The sequence below is a fragment of the Neofelis nebulosa genome, chromosome 6 (genome assembly GCF_028018385.1).
Source record: "Neofelis nebulosa isolate mNeoNeb1 chromosome 6, mNeoNeb1.pri, whole genome shotgun sequence".
Classification (NCBI taxonomy): domain Eukaryota; kingdom Metazoa; phylum Chordata; class Mammalia; order Carnivora; family Felidae; genus Neofelis; species Neofelis nebulosa.
The window spans coordinates 125,679,034-125,694,696 of NC_080787.1; the positions used below are offsets into that span (position 1 = coordinate 125,679,034).

Sequence of the window (15,663 nt, forward strand, 5' to 3'; positions counted from 1 at the left end):
TAGAAACCACTTCTGGGGGTGCTGGGTGGCTCAGTCCATTAAGTGTCAGACTTCAGCTCAGGTCATGATCTCACGGTTTGTGAGTTTGGGCCCCAAATCAGCTGTCATCCCAGAGCCTGCTTCGGATCCTCTGTCCCCTTCTCTCTCTGTCCCTCCCCTGCTTGTTCTCTCTCTCTCTCTCTCTCTCTCTCTCTCTCTCTCTCTCTCTCTCTCTCAAAAGTAAAGAAACATTAAAAATTAAAAAAAAAAAAAAGAAACCACTCTTATGAAAACCACTTGGGTTTCATAACCACTTGGGTACTTGTTTAAAGTGCAGATTCCTAGGCCCTCCCTCAGACCTAGCCTCTAGGGGCACTGCCTAGGACTGAATATTTTTCATGGGAACACTGAATGTTTCTGATACACACTAAAGATTAAAGATCACTGTTCTAGTGTTGGCCAAGAATGGCCTGCAGGCTGGATATGGCCTTCAAGCTAAACACGATTTTACATTTTCAAAAAATTGTAAAAGAAAGAGGAGGAGGAAGAAGAGGAGGAGGGGGAAAGAAAAGAAGAACACACAACATAGCCCACAAAGTCTAAAATATTTACTTTCTGGTCTTTTGCAGAAAAGTTTGCTGAGCTCGGTCTAACGCAATGCAAATACAAGGCTGTAAATGAATTTAGCCCTATCCCAGCTTAGCCACAGCTAAAACAACTGATGTAGCAGATCTTAAAAAAAAAAAAAAAAATTAAGAGTGATGAAATATATAAAGTTCTCATCTAAAACTGCATTTGTAATCATTATAAGTAGAGGGGGGAAATGTATACTTGCAGTGAACATTCCATAATGGCTCTGAAAATATATTTTCATCTATATGAGAGTTTATGATAACTCTATTTGACTCTCGCCTTCCATATACTTACCAGGTGGCAAAATATGCCAAATTAGCCTATTAAGAATCACTGCAGGTATACTCTTTACTGGCCTACGCTTGTCTTATGGTACACCTATGAGTAAAAAAATGTACGTCCCCAAATGTCTAGGGAATGAAAATATAATAAACTCTCAAAACACATAGAAAAATGATGCCCAGGGGCGTCTGGGTGGCTCAGTTGGTTAAGTGTCCCACTTCGGGTCAGGTCACGATCTCACAGTTCCTGGGTTCGAGCCCCACCCCCTCCTTTCTGGCTCTGTGCTGACAGCTCAGAGCCTGGAGCCTGCTTTGGATTCTGCGACTTTCTCCCTCTGCCCCTCCCCAGCTCATGCTCTTTCTCCATCTCTCGAAAAGAAGTAAATGTTAAAATAAATAAATACATAAATAAAATTTTTTTAAAAAGGAAAATGATGCACAAAGCGAACAAACAGAATAAAATTGAATTTAATACCTTTCTCCTAAAAGGAGTTTAAGAATCACAGAGCAATTGCACCTCCTCAGAATCTTGGGAAACAGGTTATGAACTCATTTGGAGAAGTGTTCTTTTACTCTGTGCCAAAGAGGCTCAGCTTTTGGGAATCAGATTCATAAAGTAATCCCAAAGACACAGACAATTCCTTTCCGAATGATTTCCATGTTTGTTCTAATTTTTTATTTTTATTTTTGATGTGTAGAAAGAAACTTTACTATAGAATCTACAAATAAATATTCGCTTTAAAAATATATTAACTTGCACCTGACTTGTCTTTCAGAATTGTGAGCTATCTCACAATATTGTTTCATTGTTATTTATTTTTCTCACGAAGAAAGTAATGTTAAAACCTTGCTAGGAACTAACATTTTCTGATAAGGATTTAAACTATATTACAATTTTTAAGAAACAAAGTTTAAAACACCAGATAAAGTATTGAAACCTAGCATGCTTCACCATTTAATAAAATTATGACTCATTTCTGTAAAAAACTGCTTTTTTAGTAAGAAAAATGCTTTCTGAGCTAAGTTTAAACTGCCGGGGCACATGGGACACCCACAAACCCAGTCAGCAGAAGTCTCAAACTTCTATAAGATTAAAGGAAAAATAAATTAGTGTGTACAGAGAATGAAAAAAAAAAATCCCCAATGGTACGAGTCTATAAACGGAAGTAAAACTAAAACTCCCCTAAAATCCCCCAACCATCAATCCTTATAAATTCAGCACTCATCTTCTCCCTTGATTTCTTCAGGAGTCCCTAGTGAAATGCACACAAAAGTCCTCAGTGATTTTGATCTCGGAAAACAGAGTCCCCAAACTACGCTAAGCATGGCTGCCGACCTCCGTGTCCCAAACCGCTTAAGTTTTAAAACCACGCAAGCACACGTGGGGCTTCCTGAGTTCTGCTAGGGTTGGGCGGTTTGGAACCCCGTGGATTTTGCAGGTGTGTAATCCAGGGCGCGCTGTACAGGTGGTGAAGGGGGGGGGGCGGGCAGAGGTGTGTGGTGGGCGCCGCCTGGGCCGGGCAGGGTGGGTGGGGCCGGGCGTGTGCCCGGGTGAGAGTGAAGTGCTAGTGACAATACGGAGGTGGCGTGTGGGCTCCAGAGCTGGGAAAGAAGTAAAAGCTCCGCCCGGATGCCCCATATGGAGGGGTGATAGCCGCAGCCCCGCTCGTATTTAAGTGTCCTTGGTCACTAACAAGTTAAATTAGAGATGTTATCTTAAAAACCACACACACGCACACAGCCAAACGTCCTATGAAAATATATGCTCGTGTCCCCTACTACACCCCCCCCCATTCCCCCATCTGCAAAGAACTGAGTTTTACACCCTGCCCCAAATCCAATCCCGAATGCGGGAGCGTCTTCCTCCCCCCGGCCCTCGCCGCCCCCACGGCAGTGAGTCAGAGCCCGGCGAGCTCGGGCGCTGGCGCCCGGAGCACGCCGAGTGGGGCGACGGTGGCGCGGCAGCCGAGGAGGGAAGGCGGCAGGAGCGGGATGTAGCTCGGGGCCGCGCGGCCGGGGCCCGGGAGCGGGGTTTGCGCAAGAAAAGGCGCCTCGGCGGCCCCCGGCCGCCCCTCCCCGGCCCCGGGCTCCCCGCCCGCGCGCCTCCCCGGCCTCGCGGCGCGCCAGGCGCAGCGCGACGGCGCGAGAGCCGAGGGGAAGCGGCAGCCCCGCCGGCCCAGCAGCCCGGCGGGCGGCAGCCAAGGCGACCGCGGAGGCGGCGGGCAGGGCGCGTGCGCACTGCAGGGGCGCCAGATTTGGCGGGAGGGGGAGTGTCCAAAGCTCTTTGTTTGATGGCATCTCTGTTTACAGAGTTTACATTTTAATATCAACCTGTTTCCTCCTCCTCCTTCTCCTCCTCCTCCTCCGCGACCTCCTCCTCCTCCTCCTCCTCTCTCTCCTGAGAAACTTCGCCCCGGCGGTGCGGAACGCCGCTGCGCAGCCGGGGAGGGACGCAGGCAGGCGGCGGGCAGCGGGAGGCGGCAGCCCCGTGCGGTTCCCGCGGCTCCCAGCTGCGCCCCGCGCCCGCCGCGCCATGGCCCGGAGACCCCGACACAGGTAACGGGGAGCCCGGGCGGGCGGCCGCGGGCGGGGGCGCGCGGCGCACCGGTTGCTCGGAGAGCAGGTGGGAATGAGTTCCCGGATCTCCTGCGGGGCTGTCAGATCCTGCGAGGACCTAGAACCTCTGCCTCGGCAGAAGCCGCTCGTGCAACTGATGAATGGGAGAACCTATTCGGGAAATATGTCAGGGCGTCAGGAAGCATGCCCTGAGGCTCATTTTGCAAGTTGCACGGGGACCCATTTCTCTCTAGGGGGCAAAAAAGCAGCACGTTCCAGCCTGCCCACCCAACCCCGGGGAGCCCACTAGGTCCCTGGCTTGATGCCGCGGGCGTCGGCGAGGGAGTCGCTGCGTAATTGCTTGATGCATTGCGTTATGTTTGGACTTGGAAGTGCAGAGCATATGGCAGATATAGGGAAAATGCCGGATGGTTTAGTAGCTGCAGGTAGTTCCTTTAAATTTCATTCATTCTTTATGGAGGCAAAGCAGAGCGGCAGCTGACAGGCGGCTGGAAAGATTTTGGGGAGGAAAAGGGTCGCTACATTTGCAAACTGCTTTAAGCCAAGGTTTTGAAGGCTCTAATCATTGTACTCTGGCAGGCTTTTACTTCTTATGCAAACACTTTACACGCACACGCGTCCGCGCCGCACATGTCCCCGCACTTGGGGAGGCTCGCCGGGACGATGGGTGAAGTCCGCTAACAGTGCGGCCGCGCGGAGGGGAAGAGGGAGAGGAGGAGGAGGAGGGAAATACTCGTCCGAACTGTCAGTCGCCGGCACTCCCGCTTCCCCTGGTCTCTAGGGGGACTGGACGCGCCGGAGCTCCCAGCGAGCCGCCGGGTGCGGGGACAAGCTCAGCGGCCGTCGCGGTTGCCACTCAACGGGGAAGGACAGAGGCGGGCAGCACCCAAGGCCGCTGCCGCGCAACCGGGACGCAATCCCCGCGGCCTCTTAGTTGGGGCTAGAGGTCCGGGCGCGGCGCGCACACGTGGACGCGGCTGAGGTTGCCGCGCCTCCCCACGCCCTGCTCCCGCCGTCTTAGGTCTCCCGGGCAGACGAGGGGTGATGGGCCGACCCTCGCTCTGAGCTTCTTGGTGTTAGCCCCTGGGGGCAAAGCAAATCCAACCTCTTTTCCTTCGGGTTTTGTTTTTCTGGTACTTATTTGTTTTTGAACCGGCTGTCGCTCGTCCCCGCGCAGCGCCTGGGAAGTTGCAAACAGCGTGGGTGTGGGCCCTGCCCCAGCACCCTCGGGTCGAGTCTGGCCAGGCGGGAAGCAGCGCCTAGGCATGGCTGGGCGCGGGAGAAAATGGGAGGCCACCTGGAGGGCCCCTGGGCTCCCTACGCCTCGCCTAAGGCCCCGCCACGCGGGGCGGGGGTGCTGCCCTTGAAGTGGTTTCACCTTCGCCTTTGGGACTTAACAGCAGAACAGCCAAGGCACCTATATTTTTTCTTTTCTTTTTTTCTTTCTGAGAGCAGAAACTAGGAGTAGGAGAAGAAGGAAGCTGGGAAGGGGTGCTGGGAGGAGGCGGCGCGGTGGAGGCTCCGCGCCCCGCGATCTCGGCTGGGCGGGTGGGGCGGGGCCGCGCAGGTTCCTTGCAGCTCCCAGGTAGCGGAGAAGGGTGGCGGCCTGGAGGGGCGGGAGCCTTGAACCTGCCTCAGGGGGGAAGAGAAACCCGGCTGCGGGCTCGAAGCCGTTTCTTGCAGGGCGAGAGTCAACTCGGCAGGGATTATTAACCAGGTCAGCGAAATGAGTCTGAACCCCTTTTCTAGAATCACAGTAGCGGCCACAAGGCACTTCCTCCCACTCCCCTCCCTCTTCCCAACCCCCAGCACCTCTTTTCTTTTTCGTTTCTTTGCACGGTTTGTTTCCTTGACAGAATGTAATATTCATAGTTGTACTCTTGTAACCACACCAGGTCTAGCAGGTGGGGAGTCAAGTGCATTAAGCCTGAAATCAGCCTTTGAAAGTCCTCTGACTGTTGGGTCTGAGCAGATAAAGGAAAAGTTATTTCAAGTCCTTAGTAGAAATTAACCGTGCTACTTAGCCTACCAGGACAACTTAGAGCAAGGACATCGCATGCAGAGCTTAAAAGCCAGCCCGGGTTCCCAACCTGCTGATGGACCCAGGAGCGGACTGTGGGCCGCCCTGGGTTCTCCCTGCTGCCCTTGTGGCCTCTTCAGGACCTACGGAAGTTCCACACCACATTTCCCCTCAGGACTTCGGTTTTGCACATCTCTGCCTCTGTGCTGAATTTGTAAGAAGCAGGGAATATCTGAAATCAGCATTTATTAGCACTGGAAAGTACCTTCCTAATAGAATCCAAGTCCTTAGGTATAGGCGAGGAACTGAGGTCCTGAGAGAGAGGAAGTGATTTGTCCGAGTCATGCAGGGAGGTGGAGGCAGAACTGGGACTGGCACCGTTGCCTCCAGACCCCTGGTCCTGTTTGATGCCTACCCGCTCTCACCTGACATTGGCTGCCCCCTATGGGCGGCGGTATTTGTTGCTTGTTCCCGAGAGGTGAGCTGTTTCCAAGAGAAAGATGCCCAATTACTATTTGGAAAATGTAGTTCTCACCTCTGAAAATGTGATCTCCAGATTTAACCAAACCTAACACTTTAAAGTAGATGGAATCTGTGACTCCTTGTTCAGACTACCCTGGTTTTCCTGGTATTCCTGATATTTTATAAGGGGGCCACTTCATTTGGGAGCTTTTCAAGGAGTTCCCTATGACCCTTTTGAAAGATGCTGACCTACAGCTCTGGGAAAATATTTTTTTTTTTCATCTTCTGCTGCTTGTGGGATTTTTTAAAGGGAAACTGTTGCATTTATTAATCAGAGACTGTTTAGAGCCTCTTGTTGACAGTGGGGAACAGGAGTAGACTCTTGTTTAAAAGAATAGACACTAAACAAAAATTGACTATAGATTATAAACACAGCTCTCTTTTGTAGTGGCATTTGGAGTTTGGATCACAGCCTACTTGTCACCATGCATCCTAGACTTTCAGATTGTTTCTCAAAATGATAGTTTTAAATTATGAGAACCTCACATTCAGGATTTTTGGAAAGCACTTTTGCTTGACTTGTAAGGGTATATATATTTGTATATATTATATACCTGTATTCTATATGTATGAATTATACATATTGTGTATATATCGTGCACTTGTGTTATATCTATACTTGTAAGTTAGTTTGCGAAGACAAAACCTGATATAAATATAAATTTCCTTTTTAAAAATAATAATTTGCATCATGATGCTGCTTTATATCAGCATTTTTATCGTTCTCAGTTTGGTGGATTTCTCAATATTACAATGGAAAATTTTACTGAAGTTTCTAGGATAGCATAATTTAAGATATTTAGGATATGTTTGTATTACATTCATTTCTTAAGTAAGATACAATTTAAGATAGCACGTCATACGTTGTATAAGTGAAATTATAGGTAAAAGTAAACTGTAACTTTTACTGGCTGTAACATTACTGCCATCTATTTAGTATGTGATTAATAAACCTGAAGTGTAGAATTATTTCAAAAGTCATCAAAATTCATAATTTTGTCTACTAGGTAAAAGAAAAGCTCTCTTCAAAACACTAATGCATTCTTTTTAAAGCCATCTGGGGGAATCCCTCAGTTTTGAATCAGGTACATCATAAGAGGTTTCAAATACCGTTCAGTCAGAAATAGAAAAAAAACAAAACAAAACAAAAAAGTCAGTAAGAGTCTGACTACCAAGTGGCCTAATTATTCATTTAGTTACTTAGGAAACAGTATTGTAATCACAGCCACAGGTTGGATCAACTGTGCTGGAGTTTGGGGCTGTTGGATATTTTAATGCTGGGTATGAAGCCGTCTGATCACTTGATGGCCTTATCCTTCCTCAGGTTTTTTAAATCCTTTCCTCTTACATTCTCTTAATCTTCTAATCTTTAAGGGATGACTATAATTGTATTGTTGGGTGTATTACTTCTTGAATTTTTTTTTCTCCCAATAAAACACCAGCACCACTGGAGTAGCATAATTGAGTTGTTTATTTTATTGGAGAAATATTATTTAAATGATGTGGTACATGCCAAAGATTTTGCGTGTGTACTTATGTAAAGGACATAGGCTCTTGTTTCTTTGATTGTCCTTAACATTAAGTTTTAAACTTAAACCTCCATTGGTTGGAAGGTTGCCAAATGTGTAACTTGTCACTGGGCTGACAGTCACAGCAGGTTTAAACATGCAGAGCAATAAGAAAGTTCCAGGTCCTTTGCCGTATCTGTGGATACCAATAACAGCAGAACCAGTTTACAATACTAGAGCAACAGAATGAAGAAAGCAATCTTGTTGTGCGAGTTTTCAAACTTTTATCTTCGTAACCTTTGAAAAGATTGAGTTTTCGTGTAAGTTTTGTAATCCAATAGTTTTCAGTCTTCTGGTTTCAGTCCCCGTCTGCCCATTTTTTATTTCTGCAGCATATACAGCAGTGACGAGGATGACGAAGACATTGAGATGTGTGATCATGACTATGATGGACTGCTTCCCAAGTCTGGAAAGCGTCACTTGGGGAAAACTAGGTGGACCAGGGAAGAGGTAAATAATCATGTTATCAAAACATGGGACAAACCTAGAGTGTGTCAATTTATGAAGAAAATGTTACAGCTAAACTACAGGTGCTCAAACTCATTAGCATGAGCCTATGCACCATGCTGAACTCGCAGCACTCCCCCACGCGTGCGCCATACAATCCTCTTCCAAACTCTTTGTAGTTCTTTGAATTTCCCATCCTCAGTGTATGTTTCATCTGTGTTTCTCTCTACCTTTTCTGCTCTTGCCCTTCTGCACAACTTCTTACTCCTTCTTCATCACCTGTGAAGACATCACCTCTTCAGTGAGGCCATCCCTGGCTTCCCCAGGCAGGTTAGATGCATCCTCCAGGCATTGGCTACACATTCGTCCTCACTGCTGCTGTGACGTGTGCCTCCCCCAGTAGGCTGACTACAAACCTACCGAGGGCAGGGCTAAACGTCTGTTCGTTTCCGTGTTCCCTGAGCCCAGAATTGCTTGATACAAAGTGGGATGGTAGTAAGTATTCTCTGTACAAGTGAATGAATTGCTATGTCCAAAAACAAAACAAAAGTATGAAACATAATACTCCTGTCTTGTCATAATGGATTATGCATGAATGTCTGTTCTAACAGTGTGCAATGATGGATGGAGATGTGTCTTCCACCTTTCTCTTTCTGCTAGCTTATCAAAAGCTTGATCTTTGTAGAAATGGGAAAATACTTAAGGAGCAAAATTATTAATGTATGGGGAAAGTTACTTTTTCTTTAAAGTTTTCAAAAACTTTTGCGACTGATTGCAGAGGATTTTATGTTAGATTAAATGGTATTGATTCTTCTTCAGTTTCATTCCACCCCACTTCACTTACCAGAGCCCCTGTTGAGAGGCTCTGGCAGGATTGCTAGGGAGGTCCCTAGGAAATGCATAGTTTACCTATGGAGGTTGTGCTCTCAGATGATCCTGAGAGCTATAGAAGTTCTGTTGTTAACACTGGTTTCCTAATCCCTGTGTCTGTGTCCTTCTCGGGACTCACAGTGTGTGTGAAAGTTACCTTCGCAGAAAGGTGGGGGTTCTTTTTTACTTGGAGGAACATGCTTAGGAAGACCCTTGTGAACTGAAAGATTTCTCCCTGACGTGTGGTGGCTTCTGTGTTCTAATAAGTTTGGCCTCATTTAAATTATGACTATGTTGATACAAAAATGCAATTACTTTCTTACATTATAAATGCCTTCAAATGTAATTAAAAAGTGATCTTCTGTTGTTTGCATGAAAGAGATTGAACTAAGGAGATGTTAAAATAAGAAATTGAACTGGTTCTTACTCAAGATCCTGTTTGTTGCCATAGTTGAATATCTATTGACTCTAACATTTGGGTTCATAACTTTTTCCTATCAAGTAAAACTTTGAACAGTTATCATATACTAGACATTCAGTGAGCCAGGCATTGTACTAAATGTTTCGCGTAGCTACTTCACGTAATCCCCAAATAACTACCTCGACATCAGCATTGCTACTGCGTAGATGACGGTATTGAGGCCCAAAAAAGTCAAATGATATCCCCAAGTGTATGTAACTAGTCAGTAGCTTAAAGTCAAGTTTTAAACTCTGGTCTGTTTGACTCTAAATAAATCTATGCTCTAAACCAGTATATTAGATTAATATCTGTTGTATTTGGATATTTTTGAGGTGTTTTTTTTTCCTGGATTGGATTATTGGATTGGTTCCCTTTTACTCTAATTAGAGCAAAGTTATACAGTAAATGAATGATATCCTAGGATTAACTTTAAATGTCTTAGGATGAAAAACTGAAGAAGCTGGTGGAACAGAATGGAACGGATGACTGGAAAGTTATTGCCAATTATCTCCCGGTGAGTTCGTAATTTTTTCTTCTACGAAAGGAAATCTTCTCCCCATGATTTAAATAAGATATTCGGAGAGAGGGTATTAAGACATTACACATTTGCTCATATACAAGAATCAGGGGGAGAACTGCCTCAACCATAACTTATGGTTTATATTTTAATCTTTTTATTTATTTGGGTGATATAAATTAGCATTTTGATGACTTGTGTACATTAGGATGACTGAACTCATGGTATTCCCAAGTTAGCTTTTTTGAATTTCCTGTTTATTTCAGTAGCCATACTTTTGGTATCCTGGCTGAAAATTTTGGACTCCGTTTTGATTTATTCCACTTCCCATCCCCTACGTCTAAGCAGTGACTGAGGAATCTGAAATTCCTTTGTCAGTCAGTCCCTTGTCTCCATCCTCCTTGTTGCTCTACACAATTGCCCCCTTCCCTCTTCTCTGGACAATTATGGTGGCTTCCTCACTGGCTTTTCTATTTGTAGCTTTCCACTTTTATCATCCACCCCAACCACTGTTGGCAGATGGAGCCTCCTAAGATGCAGCTGTATCCTTTCAAAATCAACAGCAGTAACATATATAGTCTCACAAATTAAGTACACTGCCTAGACCTGGCACATAGGGACCCTTCCCCACGGCTCCAGCATACAGCTCCGGTTCACTTTCCTACTTCCTCTCTGTCAGCAGGTTTGGTTGAATTAATTTCTGCTTTACCTCCTTTGGGCTTTTGTCCTTGGTGATGCCACCTCCTAGAATGTTCCATCCATCCTTCAAAGTCCCTATCAAGAGCTTTTGCAGACACCTCCTAAGGAAACATAATTTCTGCTCCTGAGGAAAAGCTTCTGCTCTCAGCCCAATATAATTTTGCTTTGGTTTCTTCTTGCATATGAATCAAATTCTGCCTTCTATTAGTTAGTTACATATCTGTCTTTTTTTTTTTCTTATAAGATTATACTCTCTTATAAGATTATACGCTCTCATCCTATCTTTATTGATTTTTGTTCTGCAGTATTAATACTTGAGGCCCTAAACTGAAGTGCATCTCTTAGGTTGAATGGGAGGCAAACTTTAACCATTTAGAGTAGGTTTCCATGGAAGCCCAACCTTCATGTGGAATCGCTAACAAGTCTTAGTTCATAGAGGCACTTCCACATGCTGAAGTTAAGGTTGAGTTAAATCGACAGCCATGTGTACAATATGATGGTCCTTCAGTTCGCATGGCAGGATGATTTCACTTAACAGGTAGAGCTTCTAATTTTAGATCCAATTTTGATATATTCTTTGTATGTTTGTTAGCTGTAAGCAATGAGGGATAGGTAGGCTCTCCAAACATGCCCTAAAATGTTCCTGAACGTGTTTCCTGTATATTGTCTGTGTATGATTCATATAATAACCAAGTCTTCATGTGCTTGTCGCATCATATCTGTATGACAGTGCATACTTTATTATTTGTCTAGAATCGAACAGATGTGCAGTGCCAGCACCGATGGCAGAAAGTACTAAACCCTGAGCTCATCAAGGGGCCTTGGACCAAAGAAGAAGATCAGAGAGTAAGTTCTTTCCTCATTGGTGTGCGAATCACAGTTAAGAATATTCCCCAGACATCTTAATTAAATGTTTCCCAACTTGAAGAAACAGGTAAAGTGTACAAACAGGAAGCAGAGGACTCTATTCCCGTATTTCCAATGAATGAAAGCAGAGTTTTAGACCCTTTCTAAAGATCTTGTAACACTGAAGAATGATTACACTGAGTCATTACATAACATTAAAACATAGGTTATTTTTGTGTGTTTATCTGAAGGTGATAGAGCTTGTACAGAAATACGGTCCGAAACGTTGGTCTGTTATTGCCAAGCACTTAAAAGGGAGAATTGGAAAACAATGTAGGGAGAGGTGGCATAACCATTTGAATCCAGAAGTTAAGAAAACCTCCTGGACAGAAGAGGAAGACAGAATTATTTACCAGGCACACAAGAGACTGGGGAACAGATGGGCAGAAATCGCAAAGCTACTGCCTGGACGGTAATAATATGTCAAAAAATATTGATTGGGAAGAATGAGGGAGTGGGTATTGAACATCTTGTTTTAAATGTATAGCGAGTGAATTACATTCCCATGACTGTAAGTGTTTCATTAGATATGCCAGATCCATAGGTTTTAAAACTGGAGGAGCTCTTAGAGTTTATCTGGTTGGGGACTTCCAGAATCCATCCAACAGTGAGCTTTGGGCCGAGTCATTGAACTCTCCTCAGCTTCAGTTGCCCCATTTGCAAAATAAATAATAGCCTACTTCACAGGGCCAATGTTTGTATCGAATAAAATGATTGTCAAAGCACTTTGTAAACTGTAGAACTCTAAACACAGAGAAGCAAACTGAGGATAGACATTTTGTCTCTGGTCTGAGTTCATACAGCTGGTTAAGTGACCAGAAGGATCTCAGCTATCATTTTCCTGATACCAGCATTCATTTCATTATACCACTTGGCTTAGTTTTTTTCTTTTAAAGAAAGAAATAAGAGTATTTCTAGAATTATCCTACTGCTTCCAGGTTTTTAAATAATGTCAGTGTTATGCTTTCTTTTAATGAACAAGGCACAAAAAAATGAGCTCATCGTGAAGGATATCTCTAGAAGCTCATTTTTGTCGCACTCTCCCCACTTGAACAGTTTATGACACATTTTCTTTAATTTGGAAGATACTCTTCATTATAAATCTTATATAAACAATGTAAGAAAATATTTAATAAATTATATTCTTATGCAGCAGAATTGGAGAAAGGGACCTTCAAAGAAGGCCATGGCTCTGATGGTTTATGTAGCGTTCTTGGGTGATGGTCCAGAGCACCGCCTCCCTCATGGCTCCCTATCAGCTTACAGGATCCAAGACATTGAGGAAAGAAGGCCTTTTCTGCCATCTGGCCTGAGAATATGCTGTTGATTCTTGTAAAAATTTAAGGGGCAACTGAACTTCCTCTTTCTTTAGCATACATGCCCCCACCCCCATCAAAATAGTAAAAGGGAGGCCTAAAACGTTTTTTGTTTTTTTTTTGAATTGAGAAACTTTTCCTGAGAACTGTAAGACTTTAGTGAAAATGCTTTTCAGTTTGAACTGATATGGGGACGTAGCATCTTTCCCCTTCTGGATCCCATTTTCCATTGTCACCTCTGGTTATAGAACAATTTGAGATGGCTGTCAAAAGGTGGGAGTTTCTTTTTTTCTTTTTCCCTTTTTTTTTTTTTTTTTTTACTCAAAATTTCTGGCTAGTGCTATTCGAGACAAAGAGTGGACAGTGAGGCAGTGGCAACATCATTATCATTCACCAAACTTTACTGTGTGCCTGTTGGGGTGTGTAGGCCCTACTAAGCCAGTAATTTTCCAAAATAGTTGGATCTTTAAGTTGTATTAGAGTCTTGTACCATGAACACTCAGAATAAACAGGAAGGGTTTGTATCGAAAATTCTCTTTTATCAAGGAAACAAAATAGTTACAAAATTTAAAGATTTCTCGAAATCCACATTTATTCCATCTTGTGTAATGAAGGAAAATCTATGGATTTTCAATTAGATAATAGAGGCAGCATGACTTTCAGAGGTCGGGAAGACTAAAACAATTTAAAAGAAAACACAAAAAACAAAAGACCCAAAGAAGAGGTCTCTGTGGGAAACAGTTTTCTGTCAATTAACTCTAATCTGAATTAAAATGTTTTTTTGTAAAATTCTTACATGATATATTTCTGTGCAGAACTGATAATGCTATCAAGAACCACTGGAATTCTACAATGCGTCGGAAGGTCGAGCAGGAAGGTTATCTGCAAGAGTCTTCTAAAGCCAGCCCGCCAACAGTGGCCACAAGTTTTCAGAAGAACAGTCATTTGATGGGTTTTGCTCATGCCCCACCTTCAGCTCATCTCCCTCCAGCTGGCCAGACTTCAGTTAACAATGATTATTCCTATTACCACATTTCTGAAGCGCAAAACGTAAGCCGTTCCTGAGAATTTAGTTTACTGAAAGAGATGGTTATGTTAGCCCCAGGTAACAGTAATACCTCGCAGTCGCAGTCGCTGACTTTTCAAAGAGCTTCCACAAAGGTGATCACCCCGCTTCAGAGCCTCGAGGTAGATAGGGGGAGGTATCGTTACCCCTGGTGTATGCTGGGAAGCCAGGATGTTAAGTAATCTGCAGAGGCTCACAGCTCATAGGGCAGACTGCAGTCCAGGCTTTTGGATTCCAACTGAAGTGCTTCAGATCAGATTAGCTTTTGAATGTAAATCCACTTAACAAGTTCCCCGCCGGAGAAGAATGGGGTCATGAAGATGCATTTGTGGGCTTTTGTTTTTCTCTTCCAAAATGAAAAGTGAATGTCATATTAAATTTAAAGCAGAGATCCTTTGACACTGAAATGCAGCAAGTTTGATTCTGTAAAGTTTGATTCTGGTAGTGATCTATCTAGCAGAAAAGTCTTAATTTGCTCCTTCCACGTGTGTTTACCTTCTCACTCCGAGTCAGGTGCAGTTCTGTGACACCACTCTCTGATGTCTTCTTTCCTCCTCCTTTGGATCAGTGTGACGCCTTCCTGATTGCCAGACATTTATATTTAGGGAAAGAAATGTCCAGAATGGGTGGGGAAAGAAAAATACGAAGCATAAAGAATAAAATCAGTGAACTTGAATCTTACAACTAACAGTAATAGATGGTGAAACTTAGCCAAGAATATGGAGCCCGTGTGCAAGTTACATTCAAATCATATTCCTGAATAGTTTTTATTCTTCTCTGTCTGTTCTATCATTCATTTGACTACAGACTTTCCAGAGAAGTCTCAGATGAGTGAACCATCATAGGCAGTTCTGTGCTCTTTACTATAACTAATAGTTATTCCAAGAAAAATATTTCTATTATAAACAACTAAGTCATCAGTTTTTCCCATTACAGCTTCTTTCATACATTCATGAATATGTTTTAGGTTATATTTTTCATTGTGTTATTCTCTAATTAAGGGATACTTTCTTGTCAAGATCAACGAGCACTCCAAATCTCTTTACGTTGCTTAAGCTGTTTATTTGGCTATTTTTAAAGGCCCGGCTAAAACTTCAAACCAGAGGGTTTTTTGTTGTGTTTCTTTTTTCCTCTGTGCATGTGTGAATTTTATTAGTACAGTATTTTTTTTCTCAATCCTAGAGGAAGCCAATTCCCCTAAAGCGTATGTGACCATGAATGACTCGGCCTTTGTTTGTCTGCCTTTTTGATCTAGGTCTCCAGTCATGTCCCATATCCTGTAGCGTTACATGTAAATATAGTCAATGTCCCTCAGCCAGCTGCTGCAGCCATTCAGGTAAGATCATGTGAAGACCATTTCGTAAAGAAACCCTTTGGCTGTTCAAAGCAACTTTTTCAAGACATGCTTTATTTCTTTCATGTAAATACTTATTTTCGCTTGACGGACTGATGTAAAAAAAAAAAAAAAAAAAAAGGGAGTAGCAGAGGGGTGGGTAGAGTTCTGGCCAGCAAGCTACCAATCTTCGCTTCTAGAGTTAAACCTGCTCGGGAATTCTCTGATTCTCTGATGTCATAAGTTGAACCAGCTCATCAGTCAGCACCCACTTGAGCCTCAGATTTCACATCGCTCCCTTAGGTGTGGAATGACACTCACAGAGCTTTGTGCCATGTTTCGTTGGTGCCAGTCTCACGCTGAGGCTCATTGGGCTGTATGGCCCCTCATGACTGCGGGCCACAGCCATTGTATCTGCAGTAGCTTCAATCAGGCCCTTCTCTGTTTTTCTTCCTTTACTTTTAATTTC

The 15,663-nt window shown here is 43.8% G+C and overlaps 1 protein-coding gene across 2 annotated transcripts in view; it reads left to right on the plus strand.

Moving 5' to 3' along the window:
* Positions 1-3,299: 3,299 nt before the first annotated feature.
* The window catches only part of MYB (MYB proto-oncogene, transcription factor), a 34,104-nt gene continuing 21,740 nt past the window's right edge, over positions 3,300-15,663 (plus strand). For both annotated transcript variants that reach the window (XM_058735361.1, XM_058735362.1), the window contains exons 1-7: positions 3,300-3,449; positions 7,913-8,030; positions 9,800-9,871; positions 11,327-11,419; positions 11,671-11,891; positions 13,611-13,845; positions 15,117-15,197. In XM_058735361.1, the coding sequence (XP_058591344.1) occupies positions 3,427-3,449; positions 7,913-8,030; positions 9,800-9,871; positions 11,327-11,419; positions 11,671-11,891; positions 13,611-13,845; positions 15,117-15,197 (843 nt within the window). In that variant the 5' untranslated portion in view covers positions 3,300-3,426. The remainder of the gene's footprint in view (positions 3,450-7,912; positions 8,031-9,799; positions 9,872-11,326; positions 11,420-11,670; positions 11,892-13,610; positions 13,846-15,116; positions 15,198-15,663) is intronic.